General features: G+C 55.1%; 1 protein-coding gene across 8 annotated transcripts in view; it reads right to left on the bottom strand.

The window, feature by feature from the left end:
* Window positions 1-14,467, bottom strand: part of NAV1 (neuron navigator 1) — a gene marked incomplete at its 5' end in the record, with an annotated part of 148,322 nt that overhangs the window by 50,511 nt on the left and 83,344 nt on the right. For 5 of the 8 annotated variants that reach the window (XM_079696774.1, XM_079696772.1, XM_079696773.1 and 2 more), the window contains one exon: window positions 11,098-11,147. The exons of the other annotated variants lie outside the window; for them this stretch is intronic. In XM_079696774.1, the coding sequence (XP_079552900.1) occupies window positions 11,098-11,147 (50 nt within the window). Of the gene's footprint in view, window positions 1-11,097; window positions 11,148-14,467 lie in introns of those variants that run through there. 8 annotated transcript variants of the gene reach the window in all.

Here is a 14,467-nt window from a genome sequence, read left to right as displayed (position 1 = left end):
CAAGACAGCTTTCTTTGCTTGGGGGGATATGGGTTTCCAATCTGTTCTCAGACCCCAGACCTGAGATGCTAGGTAAGGTAACTTTTAATTCGAGCCTCCCTTCCCCTCAAAACAACCCGTACATTCTTTCCTGATATAAAGATTTCCAATAACAGCATAAAATGAGCAGTTAATAATAGGTCCCAACATGTGAATTAGAGTGGTTTCCAAAAATAAAGCTTCATGGAGGAAAAATCTGCAAGCTACTGCTGTGAGGTAGATGCAGCAAAAGAACAGTTTCCTCACACCATGGAAATCTGGATGTCCGCACACAACTGGCAGACACGGGTTCTGAACACAGCCCTGGGAAATGATTTTTGGTGTAAACCGAACCCTGACTTTTCCCTACCTCGCCGCTCCGTCTCCCTCTCCTCAACCAACCTTACAATTAAACACCCAAGGCCTGTTCCTCAGTCTCAGTCTTTCCTTACATTTCCAGAGAGCAAGACGGAAAAAAAAAAAGGCAATGCTATAATCTGTTACCTTCTCTGCGCTTTGTCTAAGGTGATGCCTGGGACCCCGTGTTGTTTATGAAGTCTTCTTTCTTGCCAACCAGCCTATAAATGCTTACGTCCTTGAAAACCAGAGAATAGGAGCACTTGTTCAGGATTTCAAAAGAAGTGCTCCCGAGAGGCCCTCTGGATTTGTGCATGCTGAATAGCTCCCCGCACCGAGATTCTCCGCTCTTATCAATTCTACCAAGGAACACTGGGCAGGTTTATCCAAAGAAATCCCAGCACTAAGAAAGCCCATTGACTAAAAACTTTACTTGTCTCTTTAATCTAGGTGTTAAGGAAGGCTGAGCTGTCACTCCCACCGTGGGGGGATCAGTGATGTGGCCTCGGTGGGCACTGTAATTGTTAGAGACCTTTTGCCTTCATCTTTATCGCCAAATTAACCGCCTTCTTATCGGGAGCCATTTAGTTCACGGACTGCTTACTCTCGGTGACATATCTTTGTTGAGGGCTCTGAAGATTTTCACTTCAGAGCGCAGGACGGCTGAATACCACATTGTGCGTGGGGGTCAAAGGTCAGCATCAGAGGAAAACCCAGCTAGTGCATGTAAAAGACCCGCGTTTTATGGGTGAGTTTTCTGTGCATGTGAAAGTAAGCCCATCTCTCACCTACTACAAAGCCTTGAACAAAAAGAATGCAAAGAAAAGGAATCTTAATTCTCAACCGACAAGGAGATGAAGTAAAGATCTTAGACCAGAGGAACAAACTACACACAGGTGTTCAGGCACGGTAAAGAGACACGCATTCCCTGCCCTGGGCATGACATTCTGCCCGCTGAAGGATGAAAGATGAATGGAGGAAAAAATAACAAGGAACGGAAAAGGTTCAAACTTCTCCAACCCTCACCTGCAAATGCCAGAGACAGCAAACAGTTTTGAGAGGCCGATGTCCTATGCAGTTTTCACAGATCAGGTACTGAAGCATCTGTAGTGCTTTGCAAACAGACGTGCCCAGCCACTCTGGGAACTGCTTATTGCTCTCAACACCCCCTGAGAGTGGACTGCTGTCATCCTGTAGCAAATCCTGACCCATCACTCTCCACCCAGACATTCCCTTCTCTCCGAACCATCTCACGTGAGCCTCCCCACGGCGGTGGCCCTAGTTTTCCTGCAAAGAAGGGGAAACTAAGGCTGGGAGTTTCGCCCTGGGTCCCGGAACAAATCAGTGGCAAAGTCAGTATTAGACTTCCGGTGCTTCATCTCTTCACTTCAGCATGGAAAACGTACTCCAAGACTGGCTGCATACAGATCGTACACTTAGCCTTCCCCCCACCCCCCGGCCCCGGCCCCTCCGCTAATGCTTCCCTCATGGTGTCTCCTGCCACGTCACCTCCCCAAGGTCGAGAGGGAGAATGGTTTTTGTTACCTACAGATACCTATCTTAGGAAAAAATAACAATCTTGAGAACACAGGAAATGACCAACTAGGAAATTACTTGGGGTATTAACATGCTTTTCTTGGGCAACTATAAGTTGGAATCTCTGTTCTGAGGCTTTCTGATCAGTCTGGAGCTTCTGGCATAATCCTTAAAGAAGTCCAAAGAAGGAAGACTGAAATTAAAAGAAGAGAAAGTTAATCAAAATCCAACTGGTTTTATTTCTGGGGAAGGAGCCTTCAGGCAACAGATGGGAATGAAAACATCCTGTTATTTCTTCCATTCTTATCGGATGCAGAGCCACTGCAACTCCGCTGCTGTCCCGAGGGGGCTGTGCTGTCCCGAGGGGGTTGTGCTGTCCCGAAGGGGCTGTGCCCAGAGTCCCGCCTGCCTTTCAGAGACCTGGAAGAACAAAGCCCTAAGGGGGTCCCCTTTGGAGGTGACAACCGTTAGGTCTGAGTAAATATAAAGTGCATCAGTCACCACCGGAAGGAGCTGAAAATGAACGGACAGACGAGGTGACTTGGGCACCAAAGATAGGCACCCCGAGCCTCACGTGGGGCAAGCTCAGCTCTGTCTAACATGGATCTGAAGAGAGCCAGAAAAGAACGAAGCTGGTAGTCTGCAAGCCCCCTTTTAAGGAGAGGAAAGCTTTCTGCTAACATCTTTAGCAGAAGCCCCCATGTGTAAGGCAGGGAACCAGAGGGCTGCTCTGGCGGCCCCCCTGCCAACGCGCGGGTCACCCAGGTCCCTGGCGGGGTGGGCGCTCTTCTGCACTGCAGGACGCCCAGGGAAGGCCCCTCCTCACCTTCCTGAGGGCTCGCTCCGGTAAAATCCTCGCAGACTCAGCCTTGTTACAGAAAACTCCCCAGAAGGGCGCCAGCGAAGCTCAGTGCTGGTCAAGTTCCCAGAACCGGCAGGGCTTTCCCGATACACGTGTGTTTTCCACCCCCGCTCTTCACGGCCGGACCCACACGCAGGAGGCCATCCTGCATCAGTCTTTGAAGTGGGGCGCGATTCTCATGGCACAATTTTCTCCCCATAACCTTTAAATCCTACACCCAGTTCCACCACCGTTTTCCTAACAATTTGCCTTTTCAAGCCCCCTAAAGTCTTCAGTGATGTAGTTTTTTTATTTTTAATATTTATTTATTTATTTGGCTGCGTCGGGTCTTAGTTTTGGCGTGTGGGCTTCTCTCTAGTTGTGGCGCACAGGCTCAGTACTCGCGGCACGTGGGCTTAAGCTGCTCCGCGGCACGTGGGATCCGAGTTCCCGGACCAAGGATCGAACCCACACCCTCTGCATTGGCAGGTGGATTCTTAACCACTGGGCCACCAGGGAAGTTCCAGTGATGTAGTTTTTATAGAAACAACTTGCTTTTCACACTCACACTTCATCAAGTTATGTAATAATTAGATGACACAATTTCAACGGGCACAAACAGGTTTGGGAACAAACAACTCTCTGTAGGCCTTGGATGTGCCAGGCGGAGCGGGAGGGCACGGGGGCGGGGGCGCAGAAGCAAGTCAGGGGCAGGGCCCTGCTATGTCTGGTGCCCAGAACCACTGCAGGAAGGTTCTGACCTTTCCTGCTTCCCAAATATTCCTCCTTGCTTCACCGCTGGATTTCTTTGCTAAACGTGAAAACCAGAGGTGGCCATGACAGAAATCAAAATTCAGGTTATTTCTGCATCTCTGGGCTCACAGCACAACTGCATTATTTTACTGGTAGAATCGTGGTGGGTTATAGAGTCCTGCTTCGACTCTGTAAGAGACATGGAGTGGCTGGGGGCTCGCCGGAGCAGACCGTCACCGAGGCCGGGGATCCTCCAGGAGCGGCAAGGCTTCTCCCAAGGGGCTTCGGACTCTGTGGGGATCAAAGCTGCTCCCACCATGAACTGCTCTGTGCAAATTCCCAGACGTGCTTTCTCGATAGCAGGAAGGCACCTGAGCAAGCGATGCTTTCCTCCCCCACCCCAAGGGTTTCTGGGAGCGAGGAGGGACTGGTCCTCCACCCGCTGGTTCTGAGGCCTGGGAGGGCAGATTGGTGGAGGCTCTGGGGGTCCCGGCTGAGGTAACCGAAGTCTAGGGGCCTAGATTCATCTCCCTTTCTATACAGCCCCCATCCTCTGGGACCACAGCTTTGCCTGGGCTTTCCATACAGCCTCCAGGACAAAAGCACTTGAAAGATAATGCAGATACAGGGTGCATCTACGGAGGAGGAAAGCAATTTCTATAACGCACAGGAGAAGACAGGTCTTATTATATATATATCCCCTCATTCACAGTTCATTTATAAGAGCTGGCCCCGTTAACAGTGGGCCAAGGAAAATGGAGGAAAACTAATCAATTAACATACAGCTCATTGAACTTTGAAGGTAATTCTAAAATGCATTATAGCACTGAGAATAGTGGCCTTCATGGGTTTTCCTCATTCAGAGGAGCCACCTTTGCAGGAGAAGGTGATTCAGAAGTCTGCCCCAAGAGCAGCTCGATGCAAGCCCGAAAGGCAAAGTTGTTAAGCACGAAGCCCATGTATGACGGGCCCACCCCCGAGGGGCTGCTGTGGGAGCTGAGTTCTGGAAAAGCAACGCCCCAAAGAGAAGCTCTCCGAAGCAGCAGGTATGGAAATCTGGGTTGGGAACCCAGGGCCTGGAAATTACAAGGATATTTACCTAGAACTTATGAGAAAGAAGCTTACATGGGAGAACCAGTACAAATTATGGGAATGGAACACATACTTAACAGAGTAAATAGGAAGAAGTGGCACAAATATCTAGAATGTGGAAAGACACCTTGGCGTTAACGAGGGTTTCCTTCGGGAGCTCTTCCCAGACAGAGGCCTCCGTTCCCAGATCTGACGGACCGGCCATGCTTTTCCGCCTCCCTTAGGAGAGAATTAAGGAACCAGTTCCAGGATGTACGCCTCAGTCGCTGTGTACAGGGGCTCAAACTCCAGACACCCAGGACACCCAAGAATAAATCCCAAGGATTTGTTTTCCTTTTGGGCCTCTGAGCCATAATTCTACCCACTGGCAGAAATGCTACTCCTGTTTTAAAGCTGTTAAAAACCTAGTCTTAAAATCACACAGTTGGCAGGTCACCAGGATCAAAACCTGGTCGTCTGGTATAGCCTTATAGAAGAATTTCAAATAAGCCGTGGGAGAATGCTCCAAGCTGAAAAACAACATTTTCATGCACACACGCGTGTGAGTACACACACCCCTGCAGGAGCAAGCGTGCACCGGACAACCTGCCCACACAGCCTCAAGAACGGGCCTGGCCAGACATCAGAGATGGCGGGGGATGCGCCCTCATTCCAGTCTTTTCCCATGTCACCCACTGATCCCGCTGCCCCGTGAAGTCTTCCCAAGGTGCCTCTTGGGCCCAGGGCCCCTCCCTCTTCCTGCATAACTGAAATCCTCCCCCAAATGTCTTTCCAGTCTGCATTTGAACTTTCCGTGACTTCGCCACACTCACTGCCCTCCTAACTGCTGCTCCCTGACCTGGGTGTAAATCTCTTCCGTTTCTGACTTGCTTGCTTCCTATTTCCAGCTACTGTTATTCTCAGTGTTAGAAGCCAACATCCCACTCTGTTACAAGTTAATCGTACCACCATGTGGATTGAAGTAAGCTGTCTGTTGTTCCCCTTGCAGTGATCAGAACGATTCTTGGCACACGGTAGGCAATTAATCAGTACGTGCTGGTGGAGAATTGATCTGCTTTTATTTCACATAGCCGTTTGACCCTAAAGAGCGAGCGTGACAGGGCACAGGATAAATATGGTATATCCGCTAATCCCAAACTCCCAGTCCATCCCTCCCCTACCCACCCTTCAGAACTATATTCAATATCCTCTGATAAACCATAATGGAAAAGAATATGAAAAAGAATGTATATATGTATCACTGAATCACTTTGCTGTACAGCAGAAATTAATACATTGTAAATCAACTATACTTCAATAAAATAAAATTTCAAAACATATGGTGTATCCACATCTGACCTGTTATATAAGCCGTCTTGATGGGACCCTGTTGGCTATTTGCTGTCATCATCAAAAGACCATTATTAATTCCATATATGCATCACTTGAATAAGAGTCCCTGCCCCCAGGAATCTGTGACTGGACAAAACCACCATCATGTAATGAATGACTATGGGGGAAAAGCATAAATAGGTAAGTTGGAAAGCAGTTTCCCTGGAGGTCGGAGAAGCTGATATATCAGCAGCTCTTGTTTACAGAAAGCGACCGTACCTGAGGGAGCCCCAGTGTTCTCGAGCTTACAGAAAGCACCAAGCCCCTTAGCCCGACATCCAGCCCAGAGTGGGATGGGCAGAGAAGCTAGCCAGGCTGTGGATGAATTTCTGCTTCACTACTTACTGTGACCTGGGACAGGCACTGCCCTCCCCGAAACACACCCGCAGCCCCCAAATGGTCACGTCACCACCAGCCTTTCAAGATCGTCGTGCGGAATAAACAAGGTAAAAATACAACACCCAGCTTGACACCCAGCAGGGAAGGCAGGTACACGTCTTCGCTCCAATCTCCTCTTCTGAATAACCTACCTGCTACTCAAATGGCCCCGGTAGCAACATATTAAGGAGGAAAACTAGTTTATGAGGCAACTCACATGTGCTCCCCCCTCTGTGAGCACACAGGTCACACCGAGCATCTCCTGACTGTGCTAACAGGACCAGCGGCCGGGCGGCCGTGCGCGTGCACACGTGCACGGCGGGGGTGGGGTGGGGTGGGGCTGAAGGGGTCATGATGTTCTTTCCTCCTCAACATGTTCCCCCAACAATGTGTCAGTCTTCAATAGAGGCTTCACATGGCCAGGAATGTCCAGGAATGTCCAGGCATGTACTATTTCTAGGAAATTCCCGAGGCATCCCAAGACAGTTAGGCCGAGGATGAATTCTCACAAGCTATGCATTCTCCATGGGGGTAGCATTATTTCACTCTGCTTTAAGGGCAAGGGTGAGGGCAGTCTGTTACCCTGACCATGAACTTAATGTGAGATGACACTGGATCCAGGTCCAGAGGAAACAAGCCAGTTGTGCTATCGGATCAAAGGTTTTCAGGCAGGATTCCTGGTGGGGGCTGAGCAGGTGAGAATGTATACAGTTGTCTGTCTCAGAGGATTCCATCTCAGACCAGGAGTCTGTGTGATGGGAGGTACCCCGGTGATGGCGGGTCTGGGCAGAGAAGCTGGAAGATGACACAGAACCGCTCTACCGAGGAACGCTCCTCCCTCTCTTCTCGAAGGAGCTCATGTTCCTCTGGAAAACTCTTACTTTACTTTCAAGGCTCGAGGAAAACGCTACCTTCTCCATGAAGCCCTCCTGCCTTGCCTGCTTCCAGCTACCGCGTGTATGAGCAGGTACCACAGCGACCGCCTCCCCGGCTCCTCCACAGACTGCTTCCTCCTGCATGATTGCTTCTCACGTGCCTTACGATTCCAAATACCGTATGTATGTGTCTGCTACTTCTGTTAGTCTGTTTTCACTGTAAGACTCCAAGCTCCCTGATGGCAGGGGCTGCGCACCACTGTGTCCCCTGTTCCCAGCACTGTGCCTGCATCTGGGGGGCACTCACGACACTTTGTTGAATAAATGAATAGATGTGAGCTCCTCGGGAATCCGCTGTTCCTCCAGCACCCAGCACGGTGGCGGGCCCAAAGTTACCACACAGTAAAGGTTGAATAAATAACGGCTGGGTTTTTTTAATGATTAAGTTTTTTTCAAGTTTGCCATCAAGAATAGGATGTATAAATACGCTATCCTAGTTAGCACAGAGCTCGGACTGAATAGAAATCTGAAGACAAACAATTAAGAATTTACGTAAAAATCCAAGATATATTCTAAGCCGAGACCTGTTTAGTCTGTTACACTGATGGGCACCTTCGTTAGGGTCCTAGCAAGATGGCAGGGAAGGATGCTGAGGGAAAGAGCGGCCTGGAGAATCGAGGAGGGAGCCCTGCTGCCTGGGAGGGACCTTGGCTGTGCGATATCATCCGGGAAGGCTCAGGTGTTGAAAGCACTCAGCTTGTCACATCATCTCACTGTCATTCCCACATCCCACGAGGTGGACGGGTCAGGAGCTCGAGAAGGAAACTGAGACAAGAAGCCAAGCAACTAAGGTCACAAAGTGAATCAGCAGTGGAGCCAGAGTCCGGATCGGGTTGGTGGACTCCGAGTCCAGGGCTCTTCCCACAACACCCACCAGCGGTCAGGCCAGCTCTCACTCGACCTCTGTGAGGCTGCTACTACCCGCAGCTTCTGCGGTTTCAGCGTGGAGCATCCCCCAGGCCCAGATTAGTGTCAGTGAGAACAGGTTCCTTGGGGCAGGGTTTAAAGGTTGACTATAGAGTCAGGCAGATCCCACCACTGGGATCTCAGGTAGGTTCACTGAACCGCCGTGTGGCTCAGTTTCTTCATCTGTGAAATGGGATGACAGTAAAATGCACCTGCTGTGCTTGCTGTGGGATTAAACAAGCACTTACAAAGCCCTCGGCACAGGCGCTGTCTGGAGCGTCTTGTTATAGTGGTTAGAAGTGACAGATGTGCGCACAGGCTGCCGCCACACCCAGCCTTCCTCTGCCCTCTCTCCTCCTGCCTCCCAATCAGAGGGCAGGGCTCTGCAGGGAGAGGTCCAGCCAGCAAGTGCAGCCTGCCCTTGGCACGCAAGCCTAGCCCCGTAAAACCCTCTAAACCAGAAGCAGCCACTGGCTCTGCTGTCCCGAGGCGTTCTGTCCCCGCACAGGGGCTGGTTCTGTGCCAGGTCCACACCCTCTGCCCCAGGGTCTCTGTGAGCAGGTCCCATTCCCAAGGGTCCCCAGGCTCTAGCTCAGGGCCCTTCCCAGGAGGGAGTCCAGGAGGGCGGAATGGGACTGATGCCTGCACTCCAGGTTTCCTGCTTGGGAGACACTGAGGACCGGGTTTGCTGGGGCAGGAGAAGTCAGGGGTCTCCAGGAGAGACCCTAACACTTGAGATGTGCGAGAATGGCACCAGTGGAAACCGCCTCCCCCGTAGATGCAATATTCCCAGGCATCTGGGGAGGAAAGGCCCAGGACTGATCACAGCTCAGCTCATCAAAAGCTGGTCCTGGAGATACTGGAGGGCCAATTAAGCCATTCACCCTGAGACCTCACTCACATCCTCCCCAGCTGTCTCCTGCAGAGTGCGGGGGACCTGAGCCTGCAGGGAAAGCGTCTCTTTGATCCCTGTTGGCCCCAATCAAACATCATTTACAAGTTAGGCTCTGAGCTGTCCCCAGAGTGAAGGCTTGGGCTAAGCCCTCCCTCGGTGGATGAGAGCCAGGGCAGTTAAAGTTTACATTTGAACTCTGGCAATTCTCGGCCTGACCTCCAGTTTATGACATCCCCTCTTTCCTTGCCTACTAACTACAATCCCCCTGAAAGTTTTGGGCTTGCGTGAAAAGGAAACCACAGGCCCAGCCCAGCCATACCCCAGCAGGCAGCTGGCAGGCTGAGTAGGTGTAACTCGACCTGCTGTGTCCTCAGGCTAGGGCACACCTGGCACACCTGCCCAGAAGTCGGATTCTGGTAACAAGCTAGGTGAGTGAGTACCCAACAGCTGTGGATTCAGGACCGGATGCTGAGCTCACTGTACAGAGCCTGGGTCTCCAGGGGTGGGGCGGGCTGGGGCAGAGGAAGGGAGCAGGGAGGATTCCATGTCAAGGCGTGATGGGGTCACCTAGCAACGGGAGGAAGAAAGGCGTGGTGCGTTCAGCGAAGGGTGCTGGGATCAACCAGGAGATTTTCACCTCTTCTGCCATGGGGCTGGGGGGCGCTGGGGGGAGAACGTAACAGTAGAACCAGTGCAACTATAACGGTCCTCAGACACACCCCGTGTGGATCCGGAGTGGGTTCTGAGCTGGGGTGGCAGTGGTGGAAGTGGGGTCAGGGGAGGTTAGGAAGGCACCCTCCCCTCTGCCTTCGCCAGGGCCAGGGACTCAGGACTCGCCCGGGATCCCACCAGAAACAGGAATTCCCACAGGTCCCTGAATAGACCTCTGTTCTCTAGAATATTCTTTCTTTATGAATTGGTTCCTCTTACAACACCCCCAGCCCACCAGTCAGCTTAGCAAAGTGACTCCAAGCGTCCCAAGTTGGAGGCCAGCAGGACAGGTTTCCGAGGGCCTCCGGGTGCTGGGGATGCCCCCCTTCACCAGGCCTCACCCACTGCTCTGCCCTGACCCTGAGCCCGCGTGGGCAGAACTGCAATGGGTTCCCTCCCAGGAACCTCGGGGGACGAGGAGCACAGGCTGCAAGTCAGGGGTCTAGGGGCTGGGGGGGTGGAGTGGTTACAGCAAGCGGCATCCGGCCTCCCGTTCCACTCCCCAGTCCCCAACTTCCTTCAGCCCGCCAGGTCCAAGGGAGGCTGAGGGGAGGGAGGGTGCACACCGGGGTGGGAAGCTCCCAGGAACAGCAGACAGCAGCAGCCCTCTTCCTCAGGTGGCTGGAATTCCCTAATCCTCTCCTGGAAGCGTGGTTTCTAAGCCGGCTGGCGGGGTCCCTGGGCTGGCCACGGTCACAGTGGTCACAGTCACTGCCCCTTAGTGGGGAGCCTGAGTGCCCGACCCTCACCTTACAGGGCCGGTGTCTGTTCCCCAAGCAGCCGGCTCTCATCCTCTCCCAGAGTAGGGTCCCGGGCTTCACTCCTCCCTGAGGGATCCAGTCGGCTGTGGCGTCATAAATTCAGCCCGGCGCCCACTCAGGTCTCAGCCTACACCTCCACCACCTCCCTTCACCCCAGAAGACCCCCAGAGCTTCTGGGGCCGGGGGAACCCGGCTGGGGGCGAAGCCCCCTCGCTTTCCACTCCCCAGGTCCCCAAGACCCCCGGCCCCACCGCACTGCAGGGAACCAGGGAAGTTCTGCCCAGTCGTGCTATTGTCCCAGGTCCGTCCGGGACCCCGGGGATCGCACGCGCCCTGTCTTCCTCCCCCTCCCGAGACCCCTCCGCACCCCGACCTCCAACCCCAAGGCCAACAGGCCAAACGCTCGGGAGCCAGAAGCTCGGGTGGCGCTGCCGTCCCCTAGGTCCGCGACGCTAGGGCGGTCAAGACCCTCCTGCGTGCGGACCCCACCCCGCCCCCGCAAGGCTGCGGCAGCGAAGGGCCGGCGCGCGGCGGGGCGCTTACCTGCGGGAGAAATTCGTCCTTCCCGCCCTGGGCAGTGGCAGATGCAGCATCCTCCCGGCGCAGCGGCCCTCGGCCGCCGGGAACCCCGCCGCCGACGCCGCACCCGCTCGGCCGGCCGACCAGCAGAGGTCTGAGTGCGGCCACGCGGACGGCCGGAGACCCGGGACCAGCCCTCTCCCTTCGCTGCCTCCTCCCCCCGCCCGCCCGACTCACCGCTCCAGCTGCACTTAAAGCGACAGAGCCCCACTTCCCGTCGCCGCCTCGGGTCCCGAGCCCCGACTGCGAGCGGGCCCTTTAACGCCCGGAGCAGGTAGACAAAGAGCCGCCGCGGCGCGGCCGTTCCGGGGCTCGGGGGCCGGGAGGTGCGCGGCGGCCGGGGCCTCGGTCTCCGCCGGGCGGCTGCGGGTCACATCCCCCTCCTTCCCCCGCGACGCCGGCTGCGGGCCACCACCCCCCCCCCGCCCCGCCGCGGGTCGACCCGGGCTCTTCCTTGGGCTACGCGGGCAGACGCGTGTGGGCATCCCAGGTCTCTGGGGACAGGGGGCCCGCGTGCGCTGGTGGGCACGGGTCGGGGAAGCTGGACCCTCCCCGGAGGGCTTCCTCCCAGCTCCCTCCTGGGCCCTTTCCAGGCTTTTAAATCAGACCAAGTAAGAGCCCGGGATCAGTACAGCGCCTGCAACAAGGTCGGCGGGGGTGCCGAGGGGGTGAAGGGAAGACGGGGTGCAAGAGCCAGAGGCTGCTCAGTAGCCGTCCTCCTTACAGGGTGGGCGACCTCCTGAGAAGTGCTGACCACTGGCGGGGGGTGGGGCTAACCTTCCTCCAGTGGGGGGCGGGGGGGGTGTGGACAGGGAGGCGTGCACGCTGGGGCTGACTGTGGGGAGAAAGAACAGGTCACACCAAGCAAGGGTCTGTGCCTGCATCTAGCAGGCATTTCCAGTTGACTGATCGGGAAGAAAAGGATCCCAAGATGTAAAGATTTTAGAGTAAGAAAAAAAGCGGGATCAGTGGGAGGGCTCTCCCACAGAGCGCCTCTCTCCTCGGGGAATTCCTGGTAACTTAACCCCCCGTTGCGGAGGAAGGGGCCGCACGGGGGCTGCACTGCTGCCCCCACCTTCTTCCAGCCCATCCCTGCTCCTGGGAGGGGCTGAGTGTGTTAAGTCGCTCCCAACCCCAAAGTGACCGGGCAAAGGGGAAAGACTGTGTCTTAGATATGGACAGATTACATCCGCGATTTCTTAAAGCAACAGAAACAACGCCATTGACGGTATTTTTTCAAAGGCTCGAAGGCCTGAGCTTGAACCACAGAGCAGCAGTATCTCTGGGTTTGGGCAGCGTGTGTGACAGCCCCACGCAGAGACCCAGGCCAGCGTGTTTCCCTAGGCCTCTCATCTCCGAACTTCGGCGGCCCCAGTACGAGTCACACTCCTCCAGAGCCCCTTCGCACTCCCCGCCTTCAGGGAGGCGTGGACGGTGCTCTGAGGATGGCCCTTCTCCCTAAAAGCCCGCCTGGCTCTAGTCCTCTGAGTGCCCAGCGCCACTGACCTGGGGCTGCAGCTCTAAGGGGTGAACCGCTGCTCTGGAGGGTGGGAAACCTCTCAGAGGGAGCTCTGAACAGTCTGAGTTGGGGAGGGGTCTGTTTCTGAGGGTGCACACACTGCGGCCAAGGTTTCTAAATATGCTTTGAGCCCAAAGGGGAGTAAAGAGCTGCAGTGATCCCAGCACCGAGCTGTCAGGCGACCCCCTAGCATGGGGGGGAATCGAGTTCCATTCCCTTTACTCTCTCTGAGTGGTTTGGGTGGTGAGATTCAGCAAAGGTGCACCAGGGTCCAGGCTGTGCAGCTCTGGGGGGAATCCGAGCAAGGCAGGCTCTGCAGCAGCATCTCCCACCTCACGGCCCCGGGCCAGGCCCCACCCAGGCTCTTCTGTAGCTTCCCTGCACCCCATCCTCACCACCAGCCTAAATGGAGGGTGAGCGGGATGGATTCTCTGCTCTGGGGCCCGCCTGGGTCATCTGGGGAACAGCTTACACGGGACGTGCACCGTGAGGGATTCTCTTTAGCTTCAGCCAGCATGGAATCCCGGGTAAAATGACTTTGTCTCAGCCAGAGGAATGTCACCAGCAGGGGATGTTTTTCTCTAGATCTAGCTGTGCGTTTTCCATCAGGTTTCCTCCTTTGTGGCTTTCTGGGCAGAGCGGGGAGGGAGGGAGGGAGGGGAGGCCTGAAGGGGGTAAGGCACAGGGGTTTACTTGGAGCACTAGATTTTTGTGCAGGGAACTGAGCCGTCCGCTCCCCGCTCCCCGCCCCTCCCCGCCCCTGCCCGCCACACACACACCATGACGGACCTTCACAGCCCTGCTGAGCTGTGGGCCTCTCCCCCTGCGTCACACCCAGCCGCCGCCCACCCTCCCTGCAGCCCTCCCCTCCCTGCATTTCACCCCCAACAGCGATGGGGGAACTGGCCAGAAAGAGAGCAAGTCAGCCAGCAGCTCAGCCCAGGGGAGGGGTCCCAGATTTCTGAGTCCCCTGCTAAGAGGATTCTGGGTTGGAGGATCTGTAAACCGCCTCCTCCTTGGAACTGGTTCCTGTCAGAACCCAAAAAAATCTGAGGTTTCCCTCCATAAGTTCCTCTTTCCTCCTCGAGGAAGCTGGGCTGCACGGGAGACCCTACCTTCCTCCACCTTGGGACCCACCCTCCTGCTTGGTAGAGGCTTCCACAGGGTAAGGACAGGATCCCTGGAGATTCTGCTCCTTAAATAAATAGGATGCAAATTAGCACCTGCTATTCTCAGCCACCAGGTCAAGGCATGTTGGGTAACTGGACAGCAGTGCTGTGTGGGAGCTTCTGTGAAGACAGGGAACTGCAGCCTCTCGGGTCAGCAGCCCCGACCTTGCCCATCACGGCGGTGTGGCCAAGTATGGGGGGCGGTGGCCCAGCTGCTTTGACCACAGTGAGGGGCACACAGGGGTGACTGAGCTCTTCTTTCTGGGTCCCAGGCTGCAGAGTTGTAGCCTGCGGCAGGGTGAAAGGGGGAGACACCTGCTGAGAGGGAGCTGAGAGTTAGGCTCTTTTCCAGAAAGAAAACCCAGCCAGAGAGGACAAAGGCCCGGCAGCCTCCTCTGTGCTCCTCTTCACAGAGCCCTCCGGAGCCAAGATCAGGTGTGTCCCCTGTGCCAGGCCCAGCAGAGTGGCTCTTTGCAAGGGGGAAACTGAGGCACGGGGAGGCCAGGAAATGTCCAAAGCACAGGACGGGGCCCAGACTAACACGCATGCATCTTTCAGCCTGATTCCCTCCCCTACCCCTCGCCACACACACCTTGGATCTCAGTCCCCAGGGCTCTGGACCAACGTTCCGTTTCCAACAGAGACA

The sequence above is a fragment of the Hyperoodon ampullatus genome (assembly GCF_949752795.1).
Source record: "Hyperoodon ampullatus genome assembly, chromosome: 2".
Classification (NCBI taxonomy): domain Eukaryota; kingdom Metazoa; phylum Chordata; class Mammalia; order Artiodactyla; family Ziphiidae; genus Hyperoodon; species Hyperoodon ampullatus.
This window is presented reverse-complemented; position numbering and strand designations above follow the sequence as displayed.